At 40.6% G+C, this 18614-nt stretch overlaps 1 protein-coding gene across 1 annotated transcript; it reads left to right on the plus strand.

Annotated features, from left to right (window-relative positions):
- Nucleotides 1–1862: 1862 nt before the first annotated feature.
- Nucleotides 1863–18390, plus strand: LOC130120849 (pyridoxal kinase-like). The gene is made up of 12 exons (XM_056289630.1): nt 1863–1994; nt 2121–2209; nt 2768–2822; nt 5333–5437; nt 10045–10128; nt 10252–10286; nt 10672–10757; nt 13934–13979; nt 14194–14305; nt 15137–15273; nt 15835–15901; nt 16711–18390. Exons 2-12 carry the CDS (start codon nt 2129–2131, stop codon nt 16821–16823), a joined length of 921 nt encoding a protein of 306 aa, XP_056145605.1. The 5' UTR covers nt 1863–1994; nt 2121–2128; the 3' UTR covers nt 16824–18390.
- Nucleotides 18391–18614: the final 224 nt, after the last annotated feature.

Consider the following 18614-nt stretch of genomic DNA (forward strand, 5'->3'; position numbering starts at 1 on the left):
TGAGTTGATGGCTTACGATCGACTTCTCGTTTAGTTTCAAGACTCATACCCGAATACACCTTGGTTTTGACATTTTCGCTGCCCGACCTGACTCAACGGAGGGTGCAAGATGGAGGGTGGGACGATGGCGGAAATGACGTCGGAGTCCGACAGCGAAAATGAAAATGAAAATGACACGAGGGGGTTTAGAAAATGAGAAAACGAAGAATACATCAAATTGCTCAACTGATTCTAGTCAGTCGTTGGGAACAGAGGAGAGTGTCTTGTTGGGATGATAGCTGTGACGAGAGAAAACGGGATTTTCAATCTACATGCATTTGTTAAGTTTGTAGGGGAAAACTTGGAGTTGTACGGATCAGGATAACGAGAAGTGAGATGGTTATCAAGTCAACGCGTCAGAGTGATAGAGCCCTTACATTTGATGTATTTAAAGATTATTACAGTGTGACTTGATTCCCATTCGGATTAAAAGTAAAGAAGAAGGGAGTGATAAGTGGCGTGCAGAGGCTGAATCATTTCTGGATGTTGCAGATGTGTGTGATGCAAGAAGACTACATTCCGGTAAGGAGAGGAGGAGAACAGTAATTCCGTGTTTTTGATTTTTGAAGGGGCATTTCTGTAAAGAGTGTGACGTGAGTGTTACAGGTGGAGGCCATATGAGAGCTCCTGTCAGATGTTTTTGTTGTCAAGAATATGAATATGTTGCTGCAGTATGTAGAAGAGTAAGAAGACGTGTGAAGGAAACCTGCATTATGGAGGAGTATAAAGTTAAGTAAGAACAAGAAAAGTGTTTGCACTGCAAGGGAACTCATGATACAGGGTCAGCAGTGTCCAAAAAGAATTAAGGAAGAGAAAGCAAACGAGAGCCGAAAAGGGATCGTTGTAATCTGAAGCTGCTAAGAGAAGGGGCAAAAATGAAGAGATGGTGGAAGTGCAAAAAGAACCAGAGCAAAAGGAATGGAGCTGATCAGAATATCCGCATGGATAAGAAAAGATTTCTGGCATTCCCTGCCATGGGCATAAATTGCGTTGCTGGAATAAAGGGTAAATCGGAAAGAATCAAGATGGTGCTGGACGCTGCCAGGAGATACTTGAATGTTTTTGGCATATCTGGAGAAGATCTAGATGTTACACTGCGGGAAGGATTTGCATCAACTAAGGATGGGGTCGGTTATAGCATGGACAATGTCACGAATGGGATCACTTTGGGTGTACAATTTAAATAAGAACTGTGAAGGTCTTACAGTTCAGTGGGTGGCAGTAATTTAACATTACGGATTCCAACCACCGGTGATGATGATGATGATGATGATGATGATAAATAACACCGCCGCCTAGCGGAGATAAAGTCGAAGTTGCAAACAATTAATCCCCTTCCAACTAATGCAGTTTTGCAACGTTTTGCAGCTACAGTTGTTCTGTGGAGGTTATTGCATTGACCACGGTGTTTTCGCTCTTTTAAAATTAAGACCCATGTCTGATCCTGAGTCCTGACGGCCTTCGCTTTTATATAAAAAAAAAAAAAGTGGCATGGATGCATTTGGCGAGCGGGTATTTTTGTTTGCTGACGGGAAATTGATGCAGCCAAGAAAAAAGCGACGCACAGCATGAACGGAATCAAAAACTACAAAACAAACCAACGGACCACTATAAGGACCCCCCAACTTCCGGTTTTGCCGTCCCTTGAAAAGGTTGATTTTGACCAATCGATTTCGGCGATTCATTGAGTTTGATGAATTAATAATTGTCCTATTTTGTATGCTTATCCTGATTCTAGTTACAAACACCTTAAAAGTGTTACGTCAATACAAAAAAGAGGAAATTTTGAAAATTCTTGCGGTTGACGTTCAATGAGATTTAACGGATTTACTTGGGTGTCCGCGGAGATGCCTGAACAGAGAAGAGACAGTCCTGTGGAAATGTCAAAGCTGTTCCTGTCCTCTGACACTTGGGGAGTTATCAAGCTGCCACCGAGTTTGCTTACGTGACAGCTAGTGTGTTCAGTTCGTTGCTTTGGTCATAGCTTTAGCTTTGCTTTCATCTGATATCGATATTTGTTATTTTTTTCGGTTAATTTTGTTTTTTTTTTGTTGGTACTTATAACGTAACGCTTTTATTAGATTTCGAGATGGAGTGTCGCGTGCTATCCATTCAGAGTCACGTCGTCAGAGGATACGTCGGAAACAAGGCAGCAACGTTCCCCTTGCAGGTGAGATTTGCATGGCTCACATATCGCCTGGTATAGATCAGTAAGCAGCTCTGCGCCAAATTACACTGACGGCTTTAAGTCTTTTCATGGCCATGGGACACTGAGTTTGAAGCAAATATGGGGGGGGGGGGCTTCTAATCATGCGTGTATTTTCTGTTCCGGAATAAGGATTTATTCGGGTATGACTCCTGTTTGTTTGTCATGTAAAGTGCTCTAGCTATCTTCACTTTTGCTGTTCAGACCAGTCTACAGTTGTCTACTTATTGCATTGCACGCAGCACAGTAAGGTATCCTATTACCTATCGAGCTTTGAACATGGATTGTGAAATATCAAAAAGCATTGACAACAATGGGTGAAAAGTAATGCTCTAGGTTTTGTTCAGTTTTACAAACTGGTCTGGTCTGTATGGCTCCATAAAGCACACTATACAATTGCCATTGTGCAACCGTAATCAGAGTCTTATATCCACTGTCTGTCGGGAACCACAGACTTCATATAGAGCAAGGCATTCATTGTTTATTGTTTTAACATCTGCTTCATTATTTCGCCTTTCCCAGGTGCTGGGGTTTGAAGTGGACTCGATCAACTCTGTGCAATTCTCCAATCACACAGGTTCATTGTGTACCTCCTTATCTAACCCTCTGCAAAACAGCTGAGTGGTTTTATTAGTTAACACAAGTAGAATTGGTGGTGTTCTATTTTCCATGGCTCACACCACTCCTTTGTAACTTGTCACAGCACACAGAAGTCTTAAAATTCATATGAGTGATTTCTCTGGTGTGGTTTGGACAAGGAACGACTTCTTCAACTTACCAGTGGACACAGTGGTCATGATGGACACTCATTCACTGAGGTTTAACATATTGTGCAACATTTATCTTTTTCTGCGCCCCCATCCCTCTGAGCCTCATACCCACTGGCCTACTTTTACATAAAGAAGAATCCCTCTTTTTGCTTTCCCTTAAACTATTTAGATCTGCCTGACTTAGATAACAAAAGCTATGTATGTCACATGTAAGAATCAGATGACCTCCCTAAAACGGTATCAGTGACAATTTAAACCCCAATCTCTACATTGAAAAGTTAGTGGCAACATTAATGGCATCCTAACACCACCAGACTTTTTTTTATTTGTACGTTTCTACAAATTTGATCATGCTGTTTTGGACTTTTGAAGGCTACGTTTGTAACATGTGGCCAACTTGCCATACATTACTCAGGCAAGTTAATCACATACCATTGTTCTTTGAACTTTATGTTGTCAGCATAGAATCACGGGATTAAGCACTGCCTCCTGCTCTCTGAACCTTAATAAGGTGAGGTAGTGGTGGTCTGTGTCGATATTGGAGGAACAGATTTAGGGGGCAAAAAAAGATTAATGTTTCACTACAGACTATAATGTTAAACCTCAATGAACGAGTTTCCATCATGTCTACTGGCAATTTGAAGCCATTCCTTGTCTGAGCCACACCTGAATAATCAGTCATGAGAGTTTATGGATTCCTATGTTTGCAATCAAATTGAGTGGTTTGAGTGGTGGAACATTATCTTCAGGACAATAAAGTTTATCTTAAAACACCACCAATTCTACTTGTGTAACCTAATAAAAACAGTTGTTGCACAAAATTTCTACTGTAACTTGAAGCGTTAACTTCAACATAATTTCCTACAGAAACACACACAGAAACAAGCAAACAAGTGACTGTTGTACATGAATGAATCTTTATTTCATGGTGTGTGTATCTACCCCACTCTTCCTCTCTTCACTCTTGGGGCCCTGACAAAAGAGGCCTTCCCAGAAACCAAGTTGGGTGCCTGTGCCCTGGTTTCAGTTTGCTCCTTTCTCTCCCCGCCATTCACTATTTGACCTTGAATAAACCCTCTTTGACTCTGTTAGCTACACTAGGCTGGATACAGGATGGACACAAACACACTTGACCTGGTTCTGCATACAGATGCACAGAGCTCTCTCTCTGAACAGAAACCTAACTCTGTATTCATGAGTGGGCCTCCTGTAGTGAACAAATAACAGAAAGCTGGTAGGGGGGGAAATAGAGGAGGGTGTAATGGAAGGCAAAGTTTTACATTCTCTCTGATGGCTAAATTTCAGCCACATTTTTCTGACGAGAAGTCTTTCTGACTAGAAGTCTTAAACAGATATAGAATATAAGTACTACTGTAGAGATTAGAGCCTGTGATTTAATTCTACATGCTAAACTGTTCTGTAACAATGCTGCAGAATGTCTAATCAGCTCTTTTCAGAATTAGCCATGCTCATAATTTAAGACCTTGTGCAAATTTGTGCCACCTCTGACGTGAAAGCGCATTCTTCAAATATTTGCGAAGTCTGCTGGCGCTTGTTCCAATAAGTTGTGACTTAAAGGTGCAATGTATATACCACTTGAATTTTGACCTGTTGTTTTTTTTATATGAATAACAGACAAAGCCAGGAAGACTAACAAATGAGAGGTTGCAGGTACACACATCTGTCCACATCTGCCAATTTTGAGCATCCCCAGCAGATAGCATTCACTGCGGTCGCTTAATTCTAGTTTGTTGAGGAACCGGTTATCAAACAGTAACAGAAAGAACTCAATGACCCCAACTCTCGGCTTTTAAAGTAGAACTCTGGGAGTGTGTGTGTGTGTCTGTCTCTGTCTGTCTGTCTGTCTGTCTGTGGAGGTGGGGGCTTTATTTATTGTATTTCGAGCTGAACCTCCCAGCAGCCGCTGCTGATATTTACTAGTCATATTATGTTTTAGGAAAACCAAAAGATTATTCACAGAACCCTTTTTAAAAGTGCTTTATCTCCTTTCCTCTATCCATCCAGCCATACTGGAGCCTATCCCAGCATGCACTGGGCACAAGGCAGGATCAACCCCCCATAGCAGTTTCTCACTTATGAATGTTGCTGTTATTACTGTTGTTAGTGCAATCAGAGGCTATCCAAATGAATGTCATGCCTCTTTACTTGACTGCATCTGCAAACCGTTTCCTAAATCGTTATCAGGACTGTCCCTGTGTCCATTCTTAAAACTAATTCAAAGTAATTGACGTGAGCATTAGGACACGTGTGTGCCACCGTTCTTCATATTTGATGTCCTCCATCTCCTCTGTCTTAGGTTATTCTCACTGGAAGGGGCAAGTGCTGACGGCAGAGGAACTGAATGTGCTGTATGAGGGCATTAAATGCAATAATGTCAACTACTATGACTATGTCCTCACAGGTGAGTTACAGGCATATAGCTAGTGTGTCTCGGTTGGTTTGAGAGGAGAAAATGCACTATGAAAAAATGTTCTATGAAAAAATTACTGACTAAGCTATTAAATTCTCACTCGTGTGTTGTACCCATTTTTGCATTGCATGTTGCAGTTTCTTCCTCTGCCTTTATTTTTCCATTGAAAGCCGACCAAATATACTTGATCTCTTAAGTAATGCTACAGACTATCCTGGTTACAGAATAGTTCCACTGAAGCTGTCGGTGTTTAAGTGCCTTGTGCAAGACCACCTTGATGGTAGTGAGGGAGGGGAATTAATTTCTTGTTAAGCTTCCTCACCCATATTTGCCAATCCGGTCCATGGATTCATAACTGTTGGCTTACTCTAATAAGTTTGCTTCTCCAACCTTCAGGGTAGCGTTTCCCTTTTTTCTTGGGGCACTTTCACACCTGTAGTCCGTTTTGATTTGTTTCGAATCAGAGGACGAGTTGCTACTTTGTTGCATTTTCCCCTTGGTTCGGTTTGGTTTCACACGGCAAAATTTCAAGTGAACCAAAATCTATCAACAAAAGCCACGTGGGAGCTGTCACGCCGTTCATTGGTCAGAAATCTCGGGGTTGGTGAGCAGAGAAAGGAGAGTTTGTTTTTCTTCCAAGATAGCGATCCAAAATGGACCATTGGCAGAAGTGGCATCTGTTCATAATTGTGGTCATTGTTTGGGCCATATACCAAGCCAAATTATACGAGCAGAATAGCACATTGAAACGCGCTTCAAGGTAACGTCTAGAGAACAATGTGTTGTTTCACATTACGCAAAGAAGACGTGCTGCCTTCAGTGGCAATTCTCGTGTTACCTCCGACCAAGCCGGAGGTAACACGAGGATTCGAACGGGCGAGCCCCATGTTGGTAGGCAACAGAATAGACCATTACGCTACCCAGACGCCCCCAGTTAGCAATTCTATGTTGACAAAGCTTGTCCTCAACCCATAATGCACAGCGCAGCTGGCAACGGGAGCTGGTTTAATCCAAAATTGCCCAATGCTTCCTCCAGTTGGGTCGAATCTAGGTCGGATTACATTCATACCACAGAGTATGTTTGTAACCAGATTGAGACCTTGTGTCCAGTTGTTTTGGTCCGCACTCGAGTGCAATTGCTGTGTTCATACTTACCCAAATGAAACACTCCAGGGTTCAATTAAAATGGACCAAACAGCTCAGGTGTGAAAGCACCCTTAATACACACACACACACACACACACACAAAACCAGGTGAGTCCCATTACAAGATCTCTTTTTCAAGGGAACCCTGGCTAAGATAGGAGCAATAAAGTGTGGCAAACAACATACAAGCAAACATTAAAAACACCTAAAACAAAACATACAGTAGCAACTCACGGAATCATATGCTTAAAAAGACAGACAAGAGGAAATGGGCCTATCTAAATGAGCAATTACAAATTCCAATTGAATTCACCTCCAAATCCTTCACTACATTATTAAATCCTCTAATCGGGATCAGCTCATCTAGCTGCAAATCTGTCTGCAAGTGGTTCCAGGTTGCAGGGGCAGAGTACATAAAGGCCAGTTTGCCAAATTCAGTGCAAACCCTAGGGACGGACAGTAACAGGGTGTCTTTTGAGCGCAAACAATAAGGGCTAGTTTTGAGTGAGATATACCCACAAAGGTATGAGGGGAGCAGACCAAGGATGGACTTATAAATAAATACAGTGCTGCTTGAAAGTATGTGAACCCCTTGAGCAGTTAAGATTTTTCTGTTGTTTTACCATGATTTTCTTATTCCATCATCACCAGTTTTTATGTATGAAATGTCAGATATATGTTTATCAGTTGCATGTACTTGTTTAGTGGGACTTGTTTAAGTAGCCCAAAAACTACATGAAACATGGAATTAGTGTATGTGCAAAAGTAAGTGAACCCCCAGCTGCATTGGTTAAGTCAAGCATGTAACAGACTGAGGTGAAACACATTTGGGTGCTTAATTAATCATTTAAGCAGACCAATGAAATGAGACATCCTTGGGAAAGGGTTTGGCCTGCACTAATTAAAAGAGAGAGGAAACCAACAAACCACTGTGGTCCCATACAAATCAACAATGCCGAGAGCAAAGGAGATATCCGAGGACATGAAGAAGAGGGTAGTGATAGCCCATCAGTCTGGGGAGGGATATAAGACCATCTCCAAAAGATTCCAGCTCCATCCAGCCACTGTAAGACAAATAATTTACAAATGGAGGGCCTTCAACATGACAGCAACTCTGCCTAGAAGTGGACGCCCATCAAAACTATCACCCAGAAGCACCAGAAAAATAATAAATCAGGTAAAGGCCAACCCACACATCACCTCTAGAGAGTTGCAGACCTCTCTGGTAGCATCTGGGACCAATGTGCATGCATCTACAATCAGACGAAAATTGAATAGCCATGATATTCATGGGAGGGTTGCTAGAAGGAAGCCTCTGCTCTCAAAAAAGAACAAAGCTGCCCATTTCAACTTTGCCAGAGAGCACTTGGACAAACCAGAGACCTTCTGGAAGTCCATTCTCTGAACAGACGAGTCCAAAATAGAATTATTTGGTCACAATCAAAACCAACATGTTTGGAGAAAAGCCAACACTGCATATGAAGAAAAGAACCTCCTCCCAACAGTGAAGCATGGTGGTGGAAATGTGAAGGTCTGGGGCTGCTTTTCTGCTTCTGGACCTGGACGACTCCATATTATCCAAGGAACCATGAATTCGCCGGCATATCAACAAATTCTTGACCAGAATCTCCTGCCATCAGTCAGGGAGTTGAAGCTGGGACGAAAATTGATTACGCAACAAGACAGTGACCCAAAGCATTCCAGCAAAACTACAAAGGAATGGCTTCAGAGAAAGAGGATTCGTACTCTGGATAGGCCCAGTCAAAGTCCGGATCTTAATCCAATTGAAATGTTGTGGCGAGACCTGAAGAAGTTGGTACATACCAGATGTCCCTCCAACCTCTCTCAACTGGCTGAGTTCTGCAAGGAGGAGTGGGCAAAAAGCCCCATAAGCAGATGCGAGAGACTGGTTAGTGGTTACAGAAGACGTTTGGTTGAAGTAATGGCTGCAAAAGGAGGAGCCACAAGCTACTAATACAAGGGTTCACATACTTTTGCACATGTTAAATTTTCAGTTTTTGTGAAATAAACTACCTTTGTTGAATTAAATAATGAAAATATATCTCTTTTTGTGTGTGTGTCCATTATTTGGAAGGTGTGCTTTACAAATTGGGATTTGGATGTATGTGTAATAAGCTTATTTTAATGTTTTTTACAAAAACAGTGACCATGTCTGGAGGATTCACAAACTTTCAAGCAGCACTGTATGTACCAGTGAGTGAGTCTGCGCCAGGCCAATGATAGGGCATATAGGGTGCAATGGTGAGTGAGAGCTTTGCAGCCTGTGACAAATCTCAGAGCGTTGTGATACACAGTATCCAGCAAATGCAAGCACTGGGCATGTACAATAGGGCGCCATGGTCAAGCAAGGGAAGTAATGTAGCCTCAACCAATATTTTCCTGGCAACATGGGAAAAGCAGGATTTGTTTCTAAAATAAAAAACTAGCTTAGGCTTCAGTTTCTTTACTTTTTTACTAAGTTTTCAATGTGAAGTCCATCCATTACCCAAACCGCTTATCCTGCTCAGGGTCGCAGGGATGCTGGAGCCTATCCCAGCAGTCATTGGGTGGCAGGCGGGGAGACACCCTGGACAGGCCGCCAGTCCATCACAGGGGTAGTTCAAAAGTTAAATGACCATCAATTAAAATACCTAGGCAGTACCATCTGCTCATGTCTGTATCTGGGTATGACAGGTTTTGCAGAGTGTGTTGACCTTTAACCTTCTGTATGTGGAAACTAGCTACGAAATGTCTTGTGAGCGTTTAGTCTTTCCTTTTTTTCAGTGACTGCAAAGATACTCTGCCAAAAAAATCATCTTGGTGTGTTCTACCTTAACCACAGTCTGCGAGTGCCAAGTTCAGGGCGTCAACACGCCAAAGACCAGCTCCTCGTGTTACCCGTGCTTTGATTTAACGAACTTAGCTAAATCTGTCTACCTTATTATGCTAAGCAAGATTAAACTCTGATATTAGAAAATATTAAAATATGTTTAGGTAAAAATACTGAAATAATAATGCACTGATTCTTGAGATAAGGGACAAAACATGTTTTAAGTCTTCTATTTTTGTTTTAATTCTACATTAATTTGAAATGAATATATTTTTAGATAAAGGTCTAAGCTAACAAACCATGTAAGGGAACAGGTTTTTATTAAAACACTTTTTATGAAAATTACCATTTATTCACTTCATAACTTGATTTGTGTCAACTCCGTCAGACACACCAAAAATAATGATATTTTAATTTGATCAATTCAACAAGAGTATAAATTCCTCAAGTATCTAATAATGGTGTTCTGTAATAGGGTTAAGTAGTAATTGAAAAGCAAAGGCTTTTCAGTTATCAGTAAAAATGGAGACGAGCAGAAAACCAGTGTTGTAAGTAATAGAATTACTGTACTTGTACTGATTTTTTTTTTTTTTGTTGCCATGTTGATGTTCTCTATCCCAAGGGTACAGCAGGGACACGTCTTTCTTGGAAATGGTGGTTGATATTATTCAGGAGCTGAAGAAGGCCAATCCAAACTTGGTGTATGGTCAGTAAAAGTAATTCACACCTTAATTGAATTCAGAACGGCAAATTTTATGGTGTGTGTGGTGGGGGGGGGGTGAAATCAGAGTTTGATTGTGAGCATTTCTTTGTCATCCTTTGTTTTCAGTTTGCGATCCAGTCATGGGAGACCACGGAGCGATGGTGTGTATCTAACAATAATTTCCTCCCTGTTCTTCTTTTGGTCTGTAAATTCTTGATAGTCTTTATTAAGTTGATTTTTTTTAATATATTGTGAACTTTTTAAACCTTAAAATACCATTTCAGAGATTTATTTTCCATATGTATTTGGAGAAAAAAGAACAAAAAAAACATTTAAAGCTTGGCATTCAGTATCTCCAAATTATTGCATACAGGCAGTAAAACTGTTATAATTATATCAGACGATGACATAAGTTACCTGGTGTCTTTTCAAAATTATATTTTTTCCATTTCGTGGAAAACTACCCAAGTCTAGGTGTCATGTTTTAAAGATGTAGCTCATTCTGGGGGAAAAAACAAAACAACCCTTATTTGTTCTCAATTTCAGTACGTTCCAGAGAACCTGCTACCAGTCTACATGAACAAAGTTGTACCTGTTGCTGACATACTTACACCCAACCAGTTTGAAGCAGAGTGAGTGCAATTACCATAAAAAAAATAATATAAAAATGGTGTGAGGCAACATGTTGTGGCCCAAAAAAACAAAACAATGCAGGGCCAGTCAATAAAATAATTGCGCTAGCTTTAGGGAGAAAACCTTTTCTAGAAAGTCATAATAGTTTTGACATGAACCCAACACGGTGTACCTTAAGTCAATTTAAGTCAAGTCAATTTTATTTGTATAGCCCAATATCACAAATTACAAATTTGCCTCAGGGGGCTTTACAGCAACACAGCATCTTGTCCTTAGACTCTCGCATTGGATAAGGAACAACTCAAAAACCCTTTAACAGGGAGAAAAAATAGGAAGAAACCTCACAGAGAGCAGCAGAGGAGGGATCTCTCTCCCAAGATGGACAACTTGCAATGGATGTTGTGTTTACACAATTTACAGAATACAACATTGAAAGAGGTTAACGGAATTATAGAATATATGAAGAATATGATGAGGAGGATGCCAAGCAGTGTCCAGACACCACCGGTCCAGCCCAGGACCCGAGCCACACAACCAGCATCACTATGTAGACAAAAAAATAGCCACACATCTGAGTGAGAGAAGGATATATCATTGAAACAGGATAACAACATTATATGGATTTATAAGATGTATAAAAAGAAAATGTGATGAGGGGGATGCCAAGCAGTGTCCAGGTGGTGACCACCATCACTGTGGAGACCTGGGAGGAGGACAGACTGCGCGTGCACACAAGGGAGACTCACATCACACCATTCATACACACACAAGAAGAGAATGGAGAAGACATCATTCAGAGACAGAAAGGACATGTGAGAGAAGAGAACAGTTTGCAATAGTCAATCTATGTGCTATAATCACGTCGGCAGAACAGTGCTTGGTAAATTCATTGGAACAGAAACCGACCCACCATACAGTACAGGTTGTGAAGCACTCAACTTAAAGGCAACTAATTGTAGGCTAAGGCAAAAAGATGAGTTTTAAGTTTGGATTTAAAGGACTCTACAGACTGATTATCTGACAGCAGCAGGCAGGTTATTCCACAAGAACAGGGCCCAATAGGAAAAGGCCCTGCCACCAGCTGACTTCTTTTTAACTTTGGGTATACACAGGAGCCCTGTATTTTGAGAACGAAGAGCTCAAGTTGCAATGTACAGTTTAAGGAGATCAGACAGGTAGGATGGGGCAAGCCCATTTAGGATTTTATAAGTCAGCAGAAGCCCTTTGAAGTCTGATCCAATATGGATAGGAAGCCAATGAAGTGAGGCAAGAATTGGTGTAATATGGTCAAATTTTCTAGTTTTAGTTAGGATAATAGCTGCAGTATTCTGAACCATATGAAGACTTTTAGTCTAGAATGTGGCAGACCTGAAAACAGAACATTACAGTAATCAAGTCTGGATGAAACAAATGCATGTAATAGAGTCTCTGCGTCAGCTATGGACAGAAAAGACAGAATTTTAGCTAAGTTACGTAAGTGAAAAAAAACAGTCTTGTTGATTTCTTTAATGTGCTTATCAAAGAAAAGATTGGGATCAAATGTAACACCAAGATTTTTGGCTGCCACACTTCGTGAAACCACTGAGTTGTCTATTATTATAGTTACTTGATCAAATTGGTGTCTGTGTCTAGCATGGCCAATGACCAGCATCTCGGTTTTATCCGAATTTAACAGCAGAAAGTTAAGTGACATCCAGTTTTTCACAGTACCCAAGCAGGCCTCTAAATTAGTCATTAGAGTATGATCATCAGCCCTTATAGGCACATACAGCTGAGTATCATCCGCATAGCAATGGAAATTGCATGTCTGCGTATAATTTGACCAAGAGGTAAAATATGAAGAGAGAAAAGTAGAGGGCCAAGAATCGAGCCCTGGGGTACGCCATATTTAATGTCAAAGAATTTCAATGTAATATTATTATAGAAGACACAATGTGTTCTTACAGATCAGTAGGACTTAAACCAAGAGAAAGTTAAGCTAGAGACACCAAAATTACAAATTATTCTGTCTAATAGTATACAGTGATCAGTGGTGTCAAAGGCTGCACTGAGGTCCAGTAGTAGAAGCACAGAAGTGGAATCAGTGTCCATAAATAGTAGGAGATCGTTCACCACTCTGGTCAGAGCAGTTTCAGTGGAGTGACAGGCCCTGAAAGCCGATTGAAAAGGTTCATAAAGATAGTTTTTAGAAAAGAATGGAAGATTAGAGACCGGTCGATGGTTATTAAGAGACCCTGAATCGAGGTGTGTTTTTTTTAAGTAGAGACTTAACCACAGTTGTCTTAAAACTACTGGGAACAGTGCCATTAGTAACTTTTTTTTTTTTTTTTTTTTATTGCCTGAATACTGGCTCGCTTGAAATTGTAGGGATAACAGGGAGCTGACTACCATATCAAGTAACCTGGAGCTCAGAGCAACGGTTTTCTCATTGTAGGGGAGATGTGGGAATTAACTTGGCTGAATTGTGTTTTAAAGAGGGATGTCATTATATGAGATAGTTTAGGGAAATAAGGTAGAAGTGGTTTGGGGGAGTGGGTCGGGAAGGGATACCAAAACTAAATGGAGAAAAAAAATATAATCTTCAGTCAGATGCTGTTGATATTGTTTACTAGAAGTTGATAAATGCCATCATAAACAGTACAAGATACAGGAATGGGGGGTTGGAGGGTTGACATACGGCTTTTTGGTGTTGTATACTAGTTTAATTTTGAAAATATAACGAAGTGGGGAGATGTATTATTTCTAAAGTTTCATCAAAAGCAGAGCGACATGATGGCTGACACATTGGACAACGCATGAAAGACATTGTGCCCCCTTTGGCCAATCAATGTAAATTTGGAAAATGCCAAAATGCAGCAGTAATGCGTTTTGCCAAACACATCACATTCCCCTACGTTTTGATTGATTTCTGAAATTGAACTTGACACTTGGACTAAACAATGTGATCCCCGTGTTGGCACTTGGTCTGATTTTGAAAGTATTTCCAATGGTAAAATACATAATTTCCCCAAGTCCCGTCTTCCATATATCAAATTTCCATACATCCATTGTCTTGTAATATGGCTTATGGTGGGCAAACATGAACACGTATAGAGCACCTTCTGTACACACTGCACACTTCATGTGTCCACCACACCTGTGTTGTCTTAAGTAATTGCTTCAATTTGTCCCGTAGGCTGTTAACTGGCAGGAAAATCAGCACAGAGAACGATGCTATTGAGGTGAGTATCAATATATATATATATATATATATATATATATATATATATATATAAAATCTTGTGTATAAGCAAGCACTGCTAGTTTAAATCTCTGTGTAACTGTCATTTGGAAAGGTAAGTGAAAAGGTTAAATAAATGTCACTTGGCCCTTAACACCCTTCTTATGGGTTATCACAACTACCCCAGTGTCATTGATATCTTCCCTCTCTTCCAGGTGATGGAATTGCTTCATCAAATGGGCCCAGAGACAGTGGTACTGACCAGCACATACCTGCCCTCTAAATATGGGGACCAATACCTGGTGGCCCTTGGGAGTCAAAAAATAGGTACATTTAGATGTACTAATAGCAATACAAACTGCACAACCATGAATATTTTACATGTTAAGTCAAGTTTGTTTGTATAGCCCTACATCACTGTGTATCTCACGTTCACACAGTGAAAACAGGTAGAAACAGTAATGACAGCAGACCACACCCTCTGTACTTAGACCCATGATTCACATGAGGAAAAACTTAACCAAACTCTGTTTTCACCAAAAACCTTTATAGGAAAATAAAGTGGTAGAAACTAAGGAAGAGCATTGGAAGATGGAGCCCTCTTCCAGTTGATAGGTGGGCAATAGGTGTCATATAGATGGACAATGGGCAATATAAGGTAGACAGCTGCAGTACTATCATTTCACATTTTACACTGTCCAGTCCATTTACTTAGTGTGTTAATACACCAACTTGTCATTGCTTCCACCAGCACACGATGAATGTGAAACACTGTAAACATTGCTTACAATCACAAATGTGGTCCCTTACTCACTCATGGGCGCATATTGTGGTCACTCACTCATGAACGACCTGAGAGGGACACTTAGTAGGGCCACATGCACGTCCTACTAAACACACCCTCATTAGTCTTTAATATATTAACTGTATACTTTTAAAAATTCCTCGGAATACTAATCTAACTAAAATGGAAGAAGTCTCTGTCTGTCCTCCGGTTTTCTCTGCAATTGTTCCTCTGATCAGCTCCACACTTAGTGGGTACGCCATGGGTCTGGACAGTTTTGTGGTTGTTCTAACATTTGCTGCATAGGCTTAAAAGTTCAATTTAAGATAAACAGGTTTGGATATAATTTGCGGTGTTCATCTGCCTTAATATAGTGAAACCAGATGGGACCAACTCTAGCCAGAAGATACGGATGGAAATCCCCAAAGTCGATGCTGTGTTTGTGGGGACAGGTGACCTGTTTGCTGCTATGTTACTGGCCTGGACCCACCACCACCCAAAAGACCTGAAGGTCAGCAATACCATAGATCTGTCAGTTAAGTTAACATACATATACACTTATAGTTGCAACTTGTATCCAAAGTGTGTTAAGGTGGCACAGTGGTTAGCGCTGTCACCTCACGGCAAGAAGGTCCTGGGTTTGAATTCCGGGGTTGTCCAACCTGTGTCCTTGACCGAGGCATGGCAAGACGACCTGGAGTTGGTCCCACTGCTCCTAGCTACACAGCTAGGATGGGTTAAATGCAGTGTAATTTCCCTACGGGGATCATTAAAGTATATTAAAGTATATCAGGTGCGTATGTTCTTTGGTATGGTTGTCCCCACTGGGACTTGCGTCAATAACAGTTGCCATTCTAATGTCATGTTTTACCTACTGAGCTAACACAGACTGCCTCTGAGCTGCACAGCACCACCATAATGAACCGGTGCAGTTATAGAGTCTTCAAAACAAGCATGACATTATTGCCACAGGTTATGTTTTTATATGTTTGAATTAGGTGTATGTAATAAAAGTGATTTTATGTGAGAAATGCCTGGTGTCTGTAACTTACTCTTTTTCTGTTTATCTTAGGTTGCCTGTGAAAAGACTGTCTCAGTCATGCATCATGTCATTAAGAGGACCATAACCTATGCCAATGGTAAGATCACTGTTTGTGTCTCTGTGTGTGTGAGCGCACTTCTGTCAGTTTTTCTACCCTGTGGTCTTTGCATTTTTTCATATGAAGGGATATGTTGGTTCTTCCAACATCTGGTGTGCACAGAACTAAATGCATGTGGTACTTTGAAAATCGTTAATAGTTTTTAAAAGATTGTATGATTAATTTTAACTTTACTTCAAGAAGTAACTGTAATTGCTACAGCGGTACAGTGGTTAGTGTGGTCGCCTCACAGCAAGAAGGTCCTGGGTTCGAGCCCCCGGGTAGTCCAACCTTGGGGGTCGTCCCGAGCCGTCCTCTGTGTGGAGTTTGCATGTTCTCCCCGTGTCTGCGTGGGTTTCCTCCCACAGTCCAAATAAATGTAGGTCACGTGACTCGGCCGTACTAAATTGTCCCTAGGGTGTGAATGTGTGTGCATGTGTCGGCCCTGTGATGGCCTGGCGGCCTGTCTCCCTGCCTGCCTCTCAATGACTGCTGGGATAGGCTCCAGCATCCCTGTGATCCTGAGAGCAGGATAAGCGGTTTGGATAATGGATGGATGGATGTAATTGGTACACCGGTGTTTCGAAATGTAACATGGACTGAGTAAAGATGCTTTATTTCTGTATTCTGATTACTTATTCAGTATCCCGTTACAACCCCATCCTGTATGTTGGTGTGAAGCATCCAGTGCTTGATGTACTCTTGCAAAATGGTGGAAAAGTTTGAGCTGATGATATGTTATCCTATATACTTTTTCCAAAACAAAGCACTTTTTTCTGGAACGCCTCTCATCCTCCTCTCACTTGCAGAGATGGCTGGTCCTGGGAAGAGGCCTAACCCTGCCCAGCTGGAGCTCAGGATGGTTCAGAGCAAAGCAGACATAGAGAATCCTGCCCTTGTAGTCAAGGCTACAGTTTTATAGAAGTCTGCTGATGTGAAGGAGATTTATCTTTCTGCACTGCACATTACTCATGTCGGTAGGAAATTGCGGGGCAGTCAGCCAGACACAAACACAGAACTTTTTACATCGTGGATTGTCATCTGTCTCTGGCTTATGGGATCTTTTTGGGAGCACAACTATGTTTGCATGAGAGTGGTCACTGGTTGGCGGGTTTTACCCTTTAAAATCCTGCATACACTCACTCTAATCACTGCCATATGAATGATGTCCTGTGTTGTTACGATGACCCGTATTGTCATCATTTATGCGGGTTAAATAAATAGGCTTAAGCCACTCATGTTTAGGCTAAGACAGTTTAGGTGTCTGTGTATTTGGATCCTGTTTCATGTAATGCAAGTAAATGATCCTATACAACAATTGATCTTGGTTAGGATTGCAGAACACAGTAAATACCGATTGATGTACTACCGGGCCTTTACCTGATTTAGTTTGAATAAAAGTCATTGTTGACTCGTACCGAATGTTAAGTGTTGCTCATAAGGTATTATAAGCACATTATAAATGCAATGTAAGAAGAAAATGATTGTTACGATTAATATGTTAGCATGTGGGAAAAATCTCAAGTTGTTGATAGGTTGTAGGGCAACGTAATCATAACCGTTTATGTTTTTTGGGCATTTTAGTCTTTTTAGAAAGGACAAACTGAGTAGGGGAGAATACGCAGCAAAGGACACACAGCCGGGTGGTTGCTGTCATCAGGCCTGAGCTAACTCAGTTTGCGTTTAACTGGCTGAGCCATCAGAATATCCAAACCTGAATAACTGTAAAATATAGTAATATCAGAATCATAATGCATTATAATATGTTATGATGTAATTACAGCTAAATAGCATGTGTCTTTATAATGTGCTTGTAATGTGCATGTAATTGTGATGTCTCACAGTGTGGTTCATCTGAAGCATTTCACTCTGATGGGACATATTGATGCATTAGTAGTGATCAGATGCGCCAGTATGATTCTTAGTACCATGAAATGTCAAACATCTTGCATAGTACAAGCCTGTTCATGTTTGAGTACACTGGTTTTGATTTCACAATGCTTTGTTTTAAACAAAATGGTAATTGAATGTTTTAATGTTAATATCCTCAGTAGTACAGACATCCACAGCCCCGAATTTTTTATACATTTAGTTTCCATTTTTCTCCTCTTAAACATTATGCAATGATTTTTAACTGTAATTTTTAGATCAACATTGTAAGTGTCTCAAATTGAGGTAAAACAATTTGCACAGATAATCTAGACTATATTAGCTAATGATCGTTGTTTTAATATTTTGACCATTGCCATATCTCAGATAACATAGTTGTCAGTGTGAGACCATGCTGTATAATGGCCTTAACAGGGTTTGCAAGAACAGTTGTACAGATTGTTTTTGTATGCCATTGTAATACTAAGTCCTCACAGTATTAGCTGTTAAGTGCCAAACCTTAAGCTGCTGCTATGATATGGAGCAATAGATGAGTAATAATAAATGTTTAATCTTTTCAATTTTCAGTCCAGTTATTTTTGTTTCCAAGTGTCTGAGATGACCGATACTTCCCATCTGAGGATAAGTAGTTCCTTGTTCTTGAGAAGTGAATTTTCCTTCTCTCATCTCATTCATAGGCTTGGGTGGTGGGGCACAGACACTTCTACAAGATGTTAGAGTTGAATTGAAATAAAGTTGGGAAATCACACTAATTGTTTCCGGATTTCCAGATTTGGCACAGAATGCCAGAGTCTCCTCCATAACAAAGTGTTCAACTGAAGTT

The sequence above is a fragment of the Lampris incognitus genome, chromosome 11 (genome assembly GCF_029633865.1).
Source record: "Lampris incognitus isolate fLamInc1 chromosome 11, fLamInc1.hap2, whole genome shotgun sequence".
Lineage (NCBI taxonomy): Eukaryota > Metazoa > Chordata > Actinopteri > Lampriformes > Lampridae > Lampris > Lampris incognitus.

Bases quoted from the DNA above. Each gene is read 5' to 3' on its own strand.
- LOC130120849 (XM_056289630.1), top strand. From the start codon at position 2,129: ATGGAGTGTCGCGTGCTATCCATTCAGAGTCACGTCGTCAGAGGATAC. The intron at 14,306-15,136 runs GTACATTTAGAT...GCCTTAATATAG, and splicing joins CCTTGGGAGTCAAAAAATAG to TGAAACCAGATGGGACCAAC. The intron at 15,274-15,834 runs GTCAGCAATACC...TGTTTATCTTAG, and splicing joins ACCACCCAAAAGACCTGAAG to GTTGCCTGTGAAAAGACTGT.